Raw genomic sequence first — 17,037 nt, 5'->3', positions numbered from 1 at the left:
AAATCTTCTTCATCTATGACTAGTTGTGTTTGCTTAATTTCAACAAAGTCAAGATTCTGATTTTAGAAATTCTTGCCAGATCTTGCCGTGATGTAGCCCTCTGGGTTTTCTGTAGTTGAATCTCAATTGACCAAACCTCTTGCCCTGATCTCTCAGGTGATTCTTGAATATCTGTGTCTGAATAAAATTGGGATCTCAGAGCAGGCAGTGGAGTGTGCTAAGTGCAAAGAATCTGTTATGGCTTATGAAAGGATAGATACCAATGGTTAGGGGACAAACTTTATGTGGGGAACAAATCCAACAGTGTTCAGTCAAAAGGTAGGAAGCAATCTCTCACATTCACAGGTGCCACTGCACCCTTTGTAGTCCCAAACCACACAGGAGAGAGAACTTTGGCCCACATGTCAACAGTTAGGACATACTTGTGGGTGCTGTGGGACATGAGTTCAGCCATGTGTATAAGAGCAAGGAGTTCCTCCCTATCCCTGTAACCTCCTCCAGCCCTACAACCCTCCGCAATCTCTGCGTTCCACCAATTCTTGCCTCTTGCGCATCCCCGATTTTAATCGATCCACCATTGGTGGCCGTGCCTTCAGCTGCCTAGGCCCTAAGCTCTGGAATTCGCTCTCTAAATCTCTCCCACTCTCTGCCCCTTTAAGACGCTTCTTAAAACCTACCTCTTTGACCAAGCTTTTGGCACCTGTCTTAATACCTCCTTGTGGCTCGGTGTCAAATTTTGTTTGAAAATCGTTCCTGTGAAGCACCTTGGGGCGTTTTACTACGTTAAAGGCGCTGTATAAATGCAAGTTGTTGTTGTTGTCATTGTCTTACAGGTGTCTCACTGGTTGATTTGATGGATACACCTGTGAGACTCCTTCAACCTACTTCCTTATTTCTAGAAAATTGTCATCCAGAGCCTGGAGGCAATGAAAACTGGCTTCTGAGTAGATCTAAATGAGTATAGTGCTGTGGTCAGACCGCACCCTGATACTGTGTCCAGTTCTGGCCACTGAGATCCAAGGAAGACATTCAAGCCGTGGAGGTGTTGCAAATGATGAGCCATAAGGCTGTTTCCCAGTCTTAACGGTCACAGTTATGAGGAAGGAAGGGAGCAACTTGGGCTCTTCAGCCATGAAAAGAGCCGTTTGAGAGGTGATCTTATACAGATATGCACGATTGTAAATGGTGCGGAAAAGGAAAATCCAGAAAATTACTTTAAATTCAATTATGAGAGTAGGACGTGGAGTCACCGGTTCAAACTAGTAAACGGCAAATTTAGGACTGATGACATGAAGTTTGTCTTCATACAAAGAGTGATCACTCTTGGGTGGAGTAGTGGAGGCAAGAAATCGGTCATCATTTAAGCAGAATCTATAATAGCTTTTCAATGGAAAGTGGATAAAATTTGAAAAAGGAAAATATTAAAAGGGTATGGGGAATGGGCTTAAGTGGATAGCTCTTTCAGTGAGCCAGCACAGGTGCGATGGGCCCAATGGCCTCCTGTGCTGTAAAATTGTTGTTTTGTGTATATATATATACACAATATCATTCAAATTTTCAACTTTGATGTTGCCTTTATTTGTATATTAGTACTTCATTACTTTAAAAATGTTGTCCCTGTTTTTCGTGTTGGTAAATGTGTTTTAGACGAAGGAGATATGTAGATAACACAACTTCATTTAACTTTCTCTAAGTTTACAATTTAGATATTGTTTTATTTACTGTGAACCCTTTCTATGTTGGTTGAAATAAAAGGTCTCTGTTGATCACTTCTTTGTCCTAATTTATTGATTGAGGTTTTCTTTCACACACTTGTGTGAGTCTTATGTATGATCATAGAATGGTTACAGCACAGAAGGAGGCCATTCGGCCCATCGAGCCCCTGCCAGCTCTTTGTAAGAGCAATCCAGTTAGTCCCATTCCCCCGATCTTTCCCCTTAACCATGCAAATTTTTTCCCTTAAAGTATTAATCCAGTTCCTTTTGAAAGCCATGATTAAATCTGCTTCCACCACCCTTTCCAACAGTCCATTCCAGATCATAACTACTCGCTGTGTAAAAAAAAGTTTTTCCTCGAGTCACCTTTGGTTCTTTTACCAATCACCTTAAATCTGTGTCCTCTGGTTCTCGATCCTTCTGCCAATGGGAACAGTTTCTCATTATTTATTTTATCTAAACCCTTCATGATTTTGAACATCTTTGTCAAATCTCCTTTTAACCTTCTCTGATCTAAGGAGAACAACTCCAGCTTCTCCAGTCTATCCATGTAACTGAAGTCCCTGATCCCTGGAACCATTCTAGTAAATCTTTTCTGCACCCTCTCTAAGGCCTTCACATCCTTCCTAAAGTGCGGTGCCCAGAACTGGACACAATACTCCAGTTGTGGCCGAACCAGAGTTTTATAAAGGTTCAACATAACTTCCTTTGTACGCTTTTTATAAAGCCCTGGATCCCGTATGCTTTTTTAACCGCTTTCTCAATCTGTCCTGCCACTTCAAAGATTTGTGCACATGTACACCCAGGTCCCCCTGTTCTTGCACCCCCTTTAGAATTGTACCATTTAGTTTGTATTGCCTCTCCTCATTCTGCCAAAATGTATCACTTTGCACATCTCTGTGTTAAATTTCATCTGCCATGTGTCCTCTTGATGTCTATTACTATCCTCCTCACTTCAAGTTTTGTGTCATCTGCAAATTTTGAAATTGTGCCCTGTACACCCAAATCCAAGCCATTAATATATATCAAAAAAAGCAGCAGTCCTAGTACCGACCCCTGGGGAACACCACTGTACACCTTCCTCCAGTCCGAAAAACAACCATTCACCACTACTTAGCCAATTTTGTATCCATGCTGCCACTGCCCCTTTTATTCCATAGGCTTCAATTTTGCTGACAAGCCTATTATATGGCACTTTATCAAACACCTTGTGAAAGTCCATATACATAACATCAACCGCATTGCCTTCGTCAAATAATGTTACCTCATCAAAAATCTCAATCAAGTTAGTTAAACACGATTTGCCTTTAACAAATCCATGCTGGCTTTCCATTATTAATCCACACTTGTCCAAGTGACTTAATTTTGTCCAGATTATCGTGTCGAAAAGCTTCCCCACTCTTGCCCCTTTCTGGTCACAAACCTTACTTCCTGTGGTTGTGATTATTGGTTACACTTTTCTGTCAACATTTACCATTGCTGTGTGAAGATTTCCTATTCAATTTTACTCTGTAAACTGGCACAAGGTATTTACAGCTGCTGACCATTATATTCATCAACTGACTGTGGGCCATGCCGTAGAAGTTTGTACCTGACCCCTGTCCAGTTCTGACGAAAGGTCTTCGACCTGAAACTTTAACTCTGTTTCTCTCTCCACAGATGCTGCCTGACCTGCTGAGTATTTCCAGCATTTTCTGTTTTTATTTCAGCATCCGCGGCATTTTGCTTTTGCCCCGATGTAGCAATATGACTTGTGTTTCTGGAGTAATTGGTCTCATGGGTTCTCTTTTCGACTGTGGGTTCTGCCTTCACTTATATATGTCCTGATTTTGGTTGTATCCTCACTCTGTTGAAATTGAGATTTGTTGCATGTTCTCTTACTCTGATTCTTTCCAATATCTGAAAACTGTGGAACCCCATACCTCCCTCCTGCAATCTACAGGCTTTTAAAACCCAGGCTAGGCATCATTTAATCACCACTTCATAGTATCATAGTAGGTACAGCACAGAAGGAGGCCATTTGGCCCATCATGCCTGTGCCAGCTGTTTGAAAGAGCTATCCAATTCCCCTGCTCTATAGTATCATAGTAGGTACACTTCTTGATCTGCTTTTTTTCCCACCTTGATAGTTTGTTATATAACCATAAATTTTTCAAGGTCACTTTCTGCAAAGTTGCTCTTTTCAGATAATGTAGTGATGAAACAGGAACGGCAAGATTTGTGTTGGAAAATGTTACAGTCAGCAACGTATGGAAGCACATTGTTTTACCATTGCATATATTTATAATGGGGTGAAAAGTTGTCAGAATACTTGTCATGACTGTACCAGCTTCCAAAAGAAGTTTGTATTTATGCTAAATATTAGTAAAGAAAGAACTCATAATTCATATAGTTCCTTTCACATTCTCAGGTAGTCCCAAAGCATTTCACAGCCAACGGTAATCACTTTTTTAGACAAATACAGCAGCCAATTTGCATACAGTTGAAAATAAATGTTGGCCAGGAGAACTCCCCTCCTCTTCTTTAAAGGTGCTATGGGATCTTTTATGTCCATCCAAACAGACAGCAGGTGCCTTGGTGTAATATCTCATCAGAAAGATGACACTTCTACCAATGCAGCATTCCCTCAGTACTGGAAAGAAAGAAAGACTTGCATTTATACAGCGCCTTTCACAACCTCAGAACGTCCCAAAGCGCTTTACAGCCAATAAGGTACTTTTGAAGTGTAGTCACCATTGAATTGTAGGAATGTTGTACTGCACTGAAGTAGCAGCATAGATTATATGCTCAAACCCCTGAAGTGGGGCTTGAACACATGACCTCTTGACTGGAGGACAAACTTGTACCAGAGTCAAGCTGTCGCAGTACTGAGACTTAAGGTGTGAGTCCATGATTCTCCACATCAGGCAAGGATCTCTGTTCATAGGGATCATGGGTTGAGCAATCGAGTCTATAATGTTGTAACACTATCCCTGACTACATACAAACACTACTACCTCACAGGGAGCTGTGAATCACTTTTGTGTGAGAGGAGTATGGCTTTTCTGTGCTATGAGAAAATATTTTACTTTGTATGTTGTCAGATGTCGCTGCATTTTCACGAGCGATGCAGATGCCGTTTCTTCTGTTCCTATTCTTGAACCTGAAGCCCAAATATATACTAAATAGATATGCTAAATGGCAGGGGAACACAGCTTGTTGGTGCTTCAGTATAGGAGGTGGTAATGTGCAAATTTATCTCATTTGAGAAATTCCCAAGTGGACCTTGCTGTGTGGAAGGTGAAATTTGACTTTTCCTCTGTGTTTTCTTCCCTTTTAACCTCCCCTGTACTGAAGAAAAGAAAGAACTTGCATTTATATAGAGCATTTCACGATCTCTGAACATCCCAAAGCGCTTTACAGCCAATGAAGTACTTTTGAAGTGTAGCCACTGTTGTAATGTAGGGAAACATGGCAGCCAATTTGCGCACAGCAAGATCCCACAAACCACAATGAGATAATGACCAAATAATCTGTTTTTAATGATGTTGCTTGAGGGATAAATATTACCCAGGACACTGGGAGAACTCCTAGCTGTTCTTTGAAATAGTGTCATGGGCTCTTTTACATCCACCTGAGAGGACAGACGGGGCTTCGGTTTAACGTCTCATCCGAAAGACGGCACCTCCAACAGTGCAGCTCTCCCTCAGCACTGCACTGGAAGTGTCAGCCTAGATTTGTCAGCCAAGGTGGTGTCCAATTGGCCTTTCTTTGTGTGTGAGGCTAGACACTGAGTGTTGACGGACCATTTGAACAGCATCAAAGCAGACCCTGATTCATCCTCACCCAACGTACAGCGACACATGCCTTTTAGCAACTGAATAACGATCAAATGTAGGAATTTTTTTTTTGAGCACCCCATGTCAAGACCAATTGCAGTATCTCCAACTGCTGACTCAGCACAGTCCAGGGATCCAATCTTGGACCTTCAGGTTTGTTTGGCTTAGTACCTCACTGTGAAGTGCATTTGCTCACTAAACCATTGGGGGAATGGAAATTAACATTTCAAATTGACTAATTGCTACACACGCAAAGAATGAAACCGGGTGAAAGTGTCTCGAAACTTACCATTAAGATCTGTTCATCATTCCCAGGTCCATAACTTTACAATGATGGATTTCATGCATCAGTTACTAAATTGTAACTTCAGCCCACTTAGTCCCATCGCGCACCCTCCTGATCCTAATCCTGTAATTCCTCAAACCTCCACCGGTCCCACTGATAGCCACCATACTCTGTATTCTGGAATTCTGTTCCTAAACCCTTCCACTTTTCTGCCTCTCTTTCCCCTTTTTCAAAATCTATTTCTTTGACTGTGCCCCGGCCACCATACCTAACTCCTTGTTCGGGTGCTCTGATACCCTTTAATGGTGCCCTAGGTCATTTTGTACCATGAAAAGCACGATATAACTAAAATTTTCTGGCGAGGTTAATAGAGATAACAATCCTCTGGATAAAAACAGACACAATGAATGTTGTGATCCAGGATCATTAATCATACTGAATCACAATACAATGCTGCCCTGATGGCTCTGAGTAGCTGAATGATACATACAAAGAATGTTCCAACTTCGACCCTTGATCTGTGCTGAGCTAGCTGATCTTAGCTAGGGCAGACAGTAGAGAAACTACAATTGGTCGTAGCATCCCTACATTGGTGGTGGTGGGGGGTAGGGGGTAAACAGCTAAGCTAAACACTCCTCAAGGCTCACGTATGAATAATGGCCATTATTCCTGTAAGAAGTGGGTGCCTTCAGGAAATGATGAAAAAGTGGCAACAGGGGAAAAACATCAAATTACAATGAAGACAGTGATTTTTTTTTTCATCATTAATTCAAATGAAGCCATTACAGTTCTTAAGAGCTCAGTTAAGTAATATTTTAGATTATAAAGCTGATCTCAAGTGGGGTGAAAAGTGTTAGGGTCCTGCAATTGCCCTCAGCGCCCCAGCACTTGGAAGAATCCCTGCTCACGATTGCTGCTGCTGGAAACATGAGTGTATGTAGGTGTGAGGCTCAGACTGTCTGGGATGCTGCCCTCTCCTAAAGGTCGATTAATCTGCTGACATTTATCAGAAGTCACGTGAAGAATGACTCTTGGCCAGTGTACAGGAAGGTGGTCAGTGCCTCAACACGAGTTTGTATCTTCAGGAGAGATTAATACTAATTTTCCAGTCCTAGACCTCTCTTGACTCTACCAGGAAGATTTAATGTCTGGAGCTTATAACAACCAGGTTACTGTTTCCGTGTGACTCCCACTGTGATTTTCATGCTCACGTCTGCATGATAGGTGTCCTGTATATTTTATATTTTATTTATCTATGCAGATAAAGCCACGAATCCTTTAAACCGAGAGCTGGAATGGAACTATATTCAAGCATTCTGTGACCAACTGAACAAGGAATTGGAAGGGTAGGTACCAGGAAAGAAAAACCAGTATGGTAATGTGAACGTCAGTGCGCCCACTTTTTTGAGTTGGTGCTTAAAAAAAAAATGCTTATTTGGTTGTGATTGAACAGCAATAACCTTGGACACTTGTGCACCTTGGCTACAGTGGTCAATGGGTGAAGATCCTACTGGGCTCTACTGTTCTGAATCATTGCAAAAATATCAGTCTTGTCAGGGGGTCCAGGGAAACTGGATGTTATGTTGAGGGTTGTATATGAATAACACCAGTAGTTGCAGAAATAAGAGTGTTGTAGAATCACAGGCTCGAGTAGACCTCCATATTTGCACAGTTAGTCTAAGATAGGTTTACAGTGTGTTCGTGAATGTGATCTCTTCTGGAATTAGTTGTTTAAAAACTAATCCTGCTGGACATCGTGACGGGATCGGGCTTGGCTGTGATGACCCTTCAGGATTAAAAAGCTGCTGACAATTCATTCTCTGGGCTCACACCTGAAGAGTTGTTATTTGGGTAAGGTAAAGGATGTTGCTGGCATCCGTGGAACCATAACTGCACAGGAGGTTGTGGGATTCACTTCCAGAGTTAGTGGTTGAGGCAGAAACTATGTCAACAGTCCAGATTAGATTGGATAGGTGGATGAAGAAAAAGAGGCTGAAGGGATATGGGGAACAGAGTGGGTAAATGCGATCAGAACTATTTGCTCACGTGGAGGGTAAACACCGACATGGACTGGTTGGGCCGAGTGGCCTGTTTCTGTATTAGTTATTTTAAAGTGTGTGTGTGTGGATTATTTCTTAATTTACAGTACTGTCAGGACAATGTAAACTTAAATCTTGTTTTAAAAATTCTGCTTCACTTTTTTGGGTTACTGTGCTTGTTTGTCTCTCTCTCTCCTCCCTCCTGTGACTGTAATAATACTGTTTCTTTCCTTCCCCCCTCTCTTCCTTCAGACCGCAGCTTGCCACAAGATTTCTGGCACATAAGATCCAGTCCCCTCAGGAATGGGAAGCTGTTCAGGCCTTGACAGTAAGACCTACTGTATCTTTTTGACTGAAGCCCTTTTGAGTATTAAATGACCTTGGCAGCTATCAAAATTATGCATGTATCGCAGTCTGTAACCTCTGAATTTTTATATCTTCTCAGAGTTGAGAGTTTTAGAATAGAATTTACAGGACCAGTGTTTTTTAAAAAAAGGAAGAAAAATAAATTAAAAATAAGGTTTTACATTGTTCTAAATTTTGTTTAGGGGAAGCAGTAAGTGGAAATATTGCCCTCCCCCAACCCCCCCCCCCCACAAACTACATGGTGCTGGGGTGAATGTTAAATGATATCTGCTATATATGTCACAATCTTTTTTTTATTTTCCTCTGTTGGAGACCACTACACAGTCTTTAAAAGCTGATAATCATTCAGTTTAGCTATACAGCGACATTCGCAGTGCAAATCTGTCACCAGCATGGTGTGATAAGCATCCCTTTGGTCCTAACTATCAATCTAGCAATATCACTAAATAAAAATTCAGAGCCTACTGTGCACTTGGCTTATGAAATTGTGTTTTTTTTAATTAGGTACCAATCAGCGCTGATGCTTTAGGAGCTGCTCGCTAATAGTTCCAGAGATGTCATATGAATGGCTCCTTGCAGATAGTCAGGTTTCTGCAGGGAGGGGCTGAAATACGAGCCTAGATTTTCCCATTAACAATATTTTAAACGGGTTCCTGCTGGCATTGCAATAATCCTGATCAGGCTATGATGTCTCCAACCAGATAGAGTTTTATTAAAGCAGTTCTTTTTGTGGTAGTTAAGTGAGAAGAGGACCCTATGTTGAAAGTGTTCCCACTACGGGGATGTACCCTTAGCTACACCTTGCCTCATAATGGCTGGGAGGTACATTCTCTGTCTCTGAGCCATACAGATCAAGAAGGCCTTGGATTGGATCCCTGATCTTTGGTGGGTTGGCTGATCTCTGCTGAGGCAGCACCATTTGGCCTCAGTGGCCGGTGTTTGTAGGGAGAAAATCAGCCAAGATTGCCCTTCCTGATTACTATCCAGTGACCATTGCTAGAAGTGCATGTGCTGGACAACGACAGGATTTGGCTTGGCTGCAGCGCCCCCAAGTCGAATGGCCCGCAACACTCATTGACGAAACTCATACATAAAGAAATGGGATTAATGCCCATGGAACCATGCTCCCAGCAAAGAGTTGATGGGGGCAAATTTCCACGTGTGGCTCTCCCGCTCGTCCGCCGTAACTTCGGTGAAAGAGCCGCAGAAACTCCGGGTAAACAGCGTTTGCACCATTTTCCAGTGTTTCCTTGGCTCTTCCACCGAAGTTACAGCAGACTGGAGGGAGAACTCCCGTGGAATTTCCCCCGCAATGTCTTTAGGAGGCAATTCATTGGCCAGGATTTTGACTCGGAGCCGGGAAGGGGGCAGACGGGAAACCTGGAAGTATGGGTTTTCCGGACGTCTTTACGATTTTGACGTAAGGATCTTTTTTTCTCGGTTTGCCATCCGACAGGCTGGCCTTATTGACACTCTGATCTCAGTCGGACGGAGCGGAGCAAGGAAGAGGACTGGATTGTCTTGGATTGTATAGATGGGGGGGGGGGGGCATGGGGGCACCGATGGGCATGGGGATCACAGTAGGGCGGGGGTTCAATTATTGGAGGTCAGTGACAGGGAGAGTCAGTCATTTGGTGGGGGGGGATCGGGGGTTATGGGGTGGAGGCGATCGTGTGTTGGTCACCGGGGTAGGGGGGAGGTGTTCGGGATCAGGGGTCATTGTGGTGGTCTGCGATCGTTGGTTGTGCGGGGTGGGGGTCGCTGCAGGTAGGCTTGTTGGGCCTGGGGGAAGCACTCCTGCTCCTCCAGGCCCGCAGCCTCCATTTTGAAAGGTTTTAGTGACCAACCCGCCTCCTGGGAGCAGGTTGGTTGCCCGCCCCTTGTCCCACTCTGGTGAAAACCGGAAATGGGCGGGTTGGAGGCGGGACTGAAACTGTTACAATTTTCAATGCCCGCCCCCAACCCACCCATTTTTCACAGTTAAAATCCTGCCCATTGTGTTTTCCTTCGTGAAGTAAAGATGCTATAAGGGGAGGTGAAATTCAGTTTCATCCAGTGTTAGTGAAATTAAATCCCCTTTTCTTCATTTTTCTTTATTCAGGTCTTGGAGACATGTATGAAAAACTGTGGGAAAAGATTTCATAATGAAATAGGAAAGTTCAGGTTTTTGAATGAATTAATCAAAGTGGTATCGCCCAAGGTAAGTCTGACACAAGGGGTGATTTATAATCTTTGTAGCATTCCTGTATCATGATGTAAAATAGATGACGATATGTAAAAAACCCATTTTTAAAAAAATTATGTACTTGTTTGCTTTTTCCAGTTAGTTTGTTGCATCCCTATTTAACAAAAATCTGGCAGTGTTTCTATCACACAAAAAGGCCAGAGAGTAAATAATCCACAAATGACTCACCTGCCACCTGATTCTCCTGCCTAAATGGCAAACTTTAATTTTTTTTATTCGTTCACGGGATGTGGGCGTCGCTGGCGAGGCCGGCATTTATTGCCCATCCCTAATTGCCCTTGAGAAGGTGGTGGTGAGCCGCCTTCTTGAACCGCTGCAGTCCGTGTGGTGACGGTTCTCCCACAGTGCTGTTAGGAAGGGCGTTCCAGGATTTTGACCCAGCGACAATGAAGGAACGGCGATATATTTCCAAGTCGGGATGGTGTGTGACTTGGAGGGGAACATGCAGGTGGTGTTGTTCCCATGTACCTGCTGCTCTTGTCCTTCTAGGTGGTAGGGGTCGTGGGTTTGGGAGGTGCTGTCGAAGAAGCCTTGGCGAGTTGCTGCAGTGCATCCTGTGGATGGTGCACACTGCAGCCACAGTGCGCCGGTGGTGAAGGGAGTGAATGTTTAGGGTGGTGGATGGGGTGCCAATCAAGCGGGCTGCTTTATCTTGGATGGTGTCGAGCTTCTTGAGTGTTGTTGGAGCTGCACTCATCCAGGCAAGTGGAGAGTATTCCATCACACTCCTGACTTGTGCCTTGTAGATGGTGGAAAGGCTTTGGGGAGTCAGGAGGTGAGTCACTCGCCGCAGAATACCCAGCCTCTGACCTGCTTTCGTAGCCACAGTATTTATATGGCTGGTCCAGTTAAGTTTCTGGTCAATGGTGACCCCCAGGATGTTGATGGTGGGGGATTCGGCGATGGTAATGCCGTTGAATGTCAAGGGGAGGTGGTTAGACTCTCTCTTGTTGGAGATGGTCATTGCCTGGCACTTATCTGGCGCGAATGTTACTTGCCACTTATAAGCCCAAGCCTGGATGTTGTCCAGGTCTTGCTGCATGCGGGCTCGGACTGCTTCGTTATTTGAGGGGTTGCGAATGGAACTGAACACTGTGCAGTCATCAGCGAACATCCCCATTTCTGACCTTATGATGGAGGGAAGGTCATTGATGAAGCAGCTGAAGATGGTTGGGCCTAGGACACTGCCCTGAGGAACTCCTGCAGCAATATCCTGGGGCTGAGATGATTGGCCTCCAACAACCCCTACCATCTTCCTTTGTGCTAGGTATGACTCCAGCCACTGGAGAGTTTTCCCCCTGATTCCAATTGACTTCAATTTTACTAGGGCTCCTTGGTGCCACACTCGGTCAAATGCTGCCTTGATGTCAAGGGCAGTCACTCTCACCTCACCTCTGGAATTCAGCTCTTTTGTCCATGTTTGGACCAGGGCTGTAATGAGGTCTGGGGCCGAGTGGTCCTGGCGGAACCCAAACTGAGCATCGGTGAGCAGGTTATTGGTGAGTAAGTGCCGCTTGATAGCACTGTCGACGACACCTTCCATCACTTTGCTGATGATTGAGAGTAGACTGATGGGGCGGTAATTGGCCGGATTGGATTTATCCTGCTTTTTGTGGACAGGACATACCTGGGCAATTTTCCACATTGTCGGGTAGATGCCAGTGTTGTAGCTGTACTGGAATAGCTTGGCTAGAGGCGCAGCTAGTTCTGGAGCACAAGTCTTCAGCACTACAGCTGGGATGTTGTCGGGGCCCATAGCCTTTGCTGTATCCAGTGCACTCAGCCGTTTCTTGATATCACGTGGAGTGAATCGAATTGGCCGAAGACTGGCTTCCGTGATGGTGGGGATATCGGGAGGAGGCTGAGATGGATCATCCACTCGGCACTTCTGGCTGAAGATGGTTGCAAATGCTTCAGCTGAATGACTGAATAACAATCGTAATGTTGCTGATAAAGCATATTATTGGCCTGCAGCGCCTGAGGTACCTATCGGGTCCCATTGTTGATGGCCAGACAAAGCCCACTGGAGGCCTGAGCAAACAGCTCATTAGGACCCCCAAAAATATGGGGGGCCACCAGATCAGCTGTCCAGTGCCTGTTAGGAATAGGTGCCAAAGGGGAATTGAGTGACGTCAAAGAACACTGTGCCCAATGCCATCTTGCCCCGTGTCTCTCTCTCCAGGTGTTGTAAAATGGCTCAGCACTGAACGGATGGCCAGCAGTCCTTTATTGGCTGCTGGCACTCGTGGGCACATCATGAGCAACATGCTCAAAATGCCAGAAATTATTCCAGTGTGCTGACCTTTCATTCCCCAGGGAGGCCAACTCCTTGCTTTACCAGCTGCAGAAGGGCCAGAATATCGGCCCTTATATGTCTGTGACTAAGAAAGACTACTTCAAGCCAACTTTAAACAAATTCTTAACTGTCGAGTTGCGCTATTAGGAACTCTACTTCAAACATTGCCGTTAAGGAATGCTTTAACCTGTTCTTTTTTGCGTTTTCTTCATCAGTATCTGGGAACACGAGCTCCTGAGAAAGTAAAAACTAAAGTTTTAGAATTGATGTTCAGCTGGACGGTGGGTCTACCAGACGAGCTGAAGATCACAGAGGCTTACCACATGCTTAAAAAACAAGGTTGGTTCGGTCTGTGGGTCACCAGTGGGCACCTTTCTTGAAGCCACTGCTGCCTCTAACAAATCGCCCTGATCCTGAACTATGCAACGCTGTAGTACCAATTTGTACAATTATTCTAACAGCCGTTCTATCAGTACATGATCCTGTGAGTGCCCTGTACATATATTGCACGACTGCCCTAAAACACAGTGCAGAATTTTGAAAAACTATTGCCCCTATTTACAAGGATGATACTAGAACTGAGAGGTTATACCTATCAGGAAAGATTGAACAGGCTGGGGCTTTTTTCTCTGAAAGAGAAGGGTGAGGGGTGACCTGATAGAGTTCTTTAAGATTATCAAAGAGTTTGATAGACATAGAGAAGATGTTTCCACATGTAGGGGGGACCAAAACTAGGGGCCATAAATATAAGAAAGTGACTAATAAATTCAATAGGAAATTCAGGAAAAATTTCTTTGCCCAGAGAGTGGTGTGAATGTGGAACTCACTACCATATGGAGTGGTTGAGGCGAATAGCATAGATGTATTTAAGGGGAAGCTTGGAGAAGCACATGAGGGAGAAAGGAATAGAAGGATCTGCTGATAGGGTTAGATGAAGAGGGGTGGGAGGAGGCTCGTGTGGAGCATAAACAAGAATAGACCAGTCGGGCCGAATGGCCTGTTTTTGTGTTGTACATTCTATATGTAATTCTATGTAATTAATTGAAATGTGAAGGAAGCTTCACTTTTAAGAAACTGCCTCCAACTAAATGAATGCATCATTGCATTGTAAAGACAAGTGTTTGAACTGAAGACCAGTTACTGATAAGTATTGGAAGAATTTTTTTTTATTTTGAATAATAATTCCATTAGAAAACAGTTTAAAATGAGTTCTTCACTTGCTATAATGTTGTTATATAAAATAACCTGAACCTTAACCAGAGAGAATGAGTCCCAGTATAAGTGTTGGGAACTAGTCAATGACTGCGGCCAGGTTCAGCAAGAAGGAAAGTAAAAGCAAAGACACAAATTGCTAAGAATTAGAGATAGAGGGAGAATTACATTGGTATTAGTAACAAGATCATGAGTGGCTTTGCTTTTTAGCTTGTCCAAAGCTGCTAGTGGCCCTGCATTCTCCAGTGAAGCCGTACATCTCGTGCTCCTGAGCTGTGTGAAAAATGTTTCTTCTGTTTGTAGTGAGTTTTCTGTTTGAAAGGGAAATCGTGTTTGACAAATTTATTAGAGTTTTTTGAGGATGTAACTAGCAGGGTAGATAAAGGGGAACCAGTGGATGTAGTATATTTGGATTTTCAAAAGGCATTCGATAAGGTGCCACATAAAAGGTTGTTACACAAGATAAGGGCTCATGGGGTTGGGAGTAATATATTAGCATGGATAGAGAATTGGTTGAAGGACAGAAAACAGAGAGTAGGGATAAACGGGTCATTCTCAGGTTGGCAGGCTGTAACTAGTGGGGTGCCGCAAGGATCGGTGCTTGGGCCTCAGCTATTTACAATCTATATTAATGACTTGGATGACGGGACCGAGTATAGTGTATCCAAATTTGCTGATGACACAAGGCTAGATGGGAAAGTAAGCTGTGAGGAGGACACAGTCTGCAAAGGGATATAGACAGGTTAAATGATTGGGCAAGAAGGTGCCAGATGGAGTATAATGTGGGGAAATGTGAGGTTATTCACTTTGGTAGGAAGAATAGAACATTTTTTAAATGGTGAGAAACTATTAAATGTTGGTGTTCAGAGAGACTTGGATGTCCTGGTATAAGGAACACAAAAAGTTAACATGCAGGTACAGCAAGCAATTGGGAAGGCAAATGGCATGTTGGCCTTTATTGCAAGGGGGTTGGAGTACAAGAGTAAGGAAGTCTTGCTACAATTGTACAGGTCTTTGGTGAGACCTCACCTGGAGTACTGCGTACAGTTTTGGTCTCCTTTTCTAAGGAAGGATATATTTGCCTTAGAGGAGGTGCAACAAAGGTTCACCAGGTTAATTCCTGGATTGAGAGGGTTGTCCTATGAGGAGAGGTTGAGTAGAATGGGCCTATATTCTCTGGAGTTTAGAAGAATGAGAGGTGATCTCATTGAAACATATAAGATTCTGAGGGTGCTTGACAGGATAGAGGCTGAGAGATTGTTTCCCCTGGCTGGAGAGTCTAGAACTAGGGGGCATAGTCACAGGATAAGGGGTGGGCCATTTAGGACTGAGATGAGGAGGAATTTCTTCACTCAGGGTTGTGAATCTTTGGAATTCTCTACCCCAGAGTGCTGTGGATGCTGAGTCGTTGAGTATATTCAAGGCTGAGATAGATAAGCTTTTGGACTCTCGGGGAATCAAGGGATATGGGGATCGGGCAAGAAAGTGGAGTTGAGGTCGAAGATCAGCTATGATCTGATTGAATGGCAGAGCAGGCTCGTGGGGCCCTATGGCCTACTCTTGCTCCTATTTATTATGCTCTTATGTTCCACAGGAATTATAAAACAGGATCCGGTGTTACCTGATGACGAGCCTCTTCCTCCGGCCCCTCCACGACCGAAGAATGCTATGTTTGAAGATGAGGAAAAATCTAAGGTAACTCGTCGATCTCCCATGACATTGTCCATAGGGAGGTAAGACCAAGTGTAGTCTTAAGTGAAGTAGAGTTAGAGGACGAGGGCTAGTTAGACCATGGCGTGTGGATGTAATTCAGTCTCCATTTGAAAGTGCTTTGTATGTATATGGACACACATTGATTTCATATTATTTATACAGTTAAATACCAAAATTTAAGCACTTTGGGAAGCAGAGACGTATAGTTGGTTGGAGCATTGGAGTTTCTCGGTAATACATGTAAAAAGTTGACTCAAAACTGTGCCAGGAAATGCGCACAGGCGTAAGATTTTTAATATATTCTAGATATATAGGCTAGTGTTTGTGTCTTATTACTGTGGTACCATGTCAAGAACTGAAACGCTTGAGCAGGACCACTGGTTTAAGGTGCCTGAATAAGTCAAATATAATTTCTAATGCATAAGGATCCAAGATTCTTACTGGTGTTTTAGGTTCTGTTCATTTTGCCTTGAAAATGAAAAGCCAGTGGGCATGCCTGTAATCCATAACGATTATGGGAATGTTTTAAATTATCAGAATCTGAAGATAAAATAATAGCCTTGAAGTCACTGCCATGTATCTGTAACGTATTTTCTCCACTAGTGAGTGTCAGATGAACAGATACACTCCACGCACTTTTGCAGCTGGTGAGTGTTGATGTCTCCATTAAAAAAGAAAATTGTAAACAATTTTACAACACCAAGTTATAGTCCAACAATTTTATTTTTAATCCCACAAGCTTTCGGAGGCTTCCTCCTTCCTCAGGTGAACGGTGTGGAAATAACATTTTCGAATCCGTCGCATTTTAAAATCACAGAACAATGCCTGGTGATTACTGCCCGTTGCCAAGGCAATCACAGTGAGCAGACAGAAAGGTGTCACCTAAAAAAGGCCACCGAATATACAAACCCCCAAAAACAAAGAGAGAGAGAGATAAGGAAGACAGTCAATGACCCGTTATATTAAAAACAGATAACATTTGTTCGCTGGTGGGGTTACGTGTAGTGTGACATGAACCCAAGATCCCGGTTGAGGCCGTCCTCATGGGTGCGGAACTTGGCTATCAATTTCTGCTCGATGATTTTGCGTTGTCGTGTGTCTCGAAGGCCGCCTTGGAGACGCTGCGACAACGGATGAACGGACACCGCGCAACAATCGCCAAACAGGAGGGTTCTCTCCCTGTCGGGGAACACTTCAGCAGTCATGGACATTCAGCCACCGACCTTCGGGTAAGCGTACTCCAAGGCGGCCTTCGAGACACACGACAACGCAAAATCATCGAGCAGAAATTGATCGCCAAGTTCTGCACCCATGAGGACGGCCTCAACCGGGATCTTGGGTTCATGT

At 43.8% G+C, this 17,037-nt stretch overlaps 1 protein-coding gene across 1 annotated transcript in view; it reads left to right on the top strand.

Moving 5' to 3' along the window:
* Nucleotides 1–17,037, top strand: part of gga1 (golgi-associated, gamma adaptin ear containing, ARF binding protein 1) — a 46,549-nt gene that overhangs the window by 6,301 nt on the left and 23,211 nt on the right. Inside the window, exons 2-6 of the mRNA XM_067974544.1 lie at nucleotides 7,081–7,165; nucleotides 8,111–8,186; nucleotides 10,326–10,424; nucleotides 12,981–13,104; nucleotides 15,572–15,672. Of these exons, the coding sequence (XP_067830645.1) occupies nucleotides 7,081–7,165; nucleotides 8,111–8,186; nucleotides 10,326–10,424; nucleotides 12,981–13,104; nucleotides 15,572–15,672 (485 nt within the window). The remainder of the gene's footprint in view (nucleotides 1–7,080; nucleotides 7,166–8,110; nucleotides 8,187–10,325; nucleotides 10,425–12,980; nucleotides 13,105–15,571; nucleotides 15,673–17,037) is intronic.

This window comes from Heptranchias perlo, chromosome 40 (genome assembly GCF_035084215.1).
Source record: "Heptranchias perlo isolate sHepPer1 chromosome 40, sHepPer1.hap1, whole genome shotgun sequence".
Lineage (NCBI taxonomy): Eukaryota > Metazoa > Chordata > Chondrichthyes > Hexanchiformes > Hexanchidae > Heptranchias > Heptranchias perlo.
The sequence above is the reverse complement of the archived record's forward strand: the minus strand, read 5'-3'. Positions and strand labels throughout refer to the sequence as shown.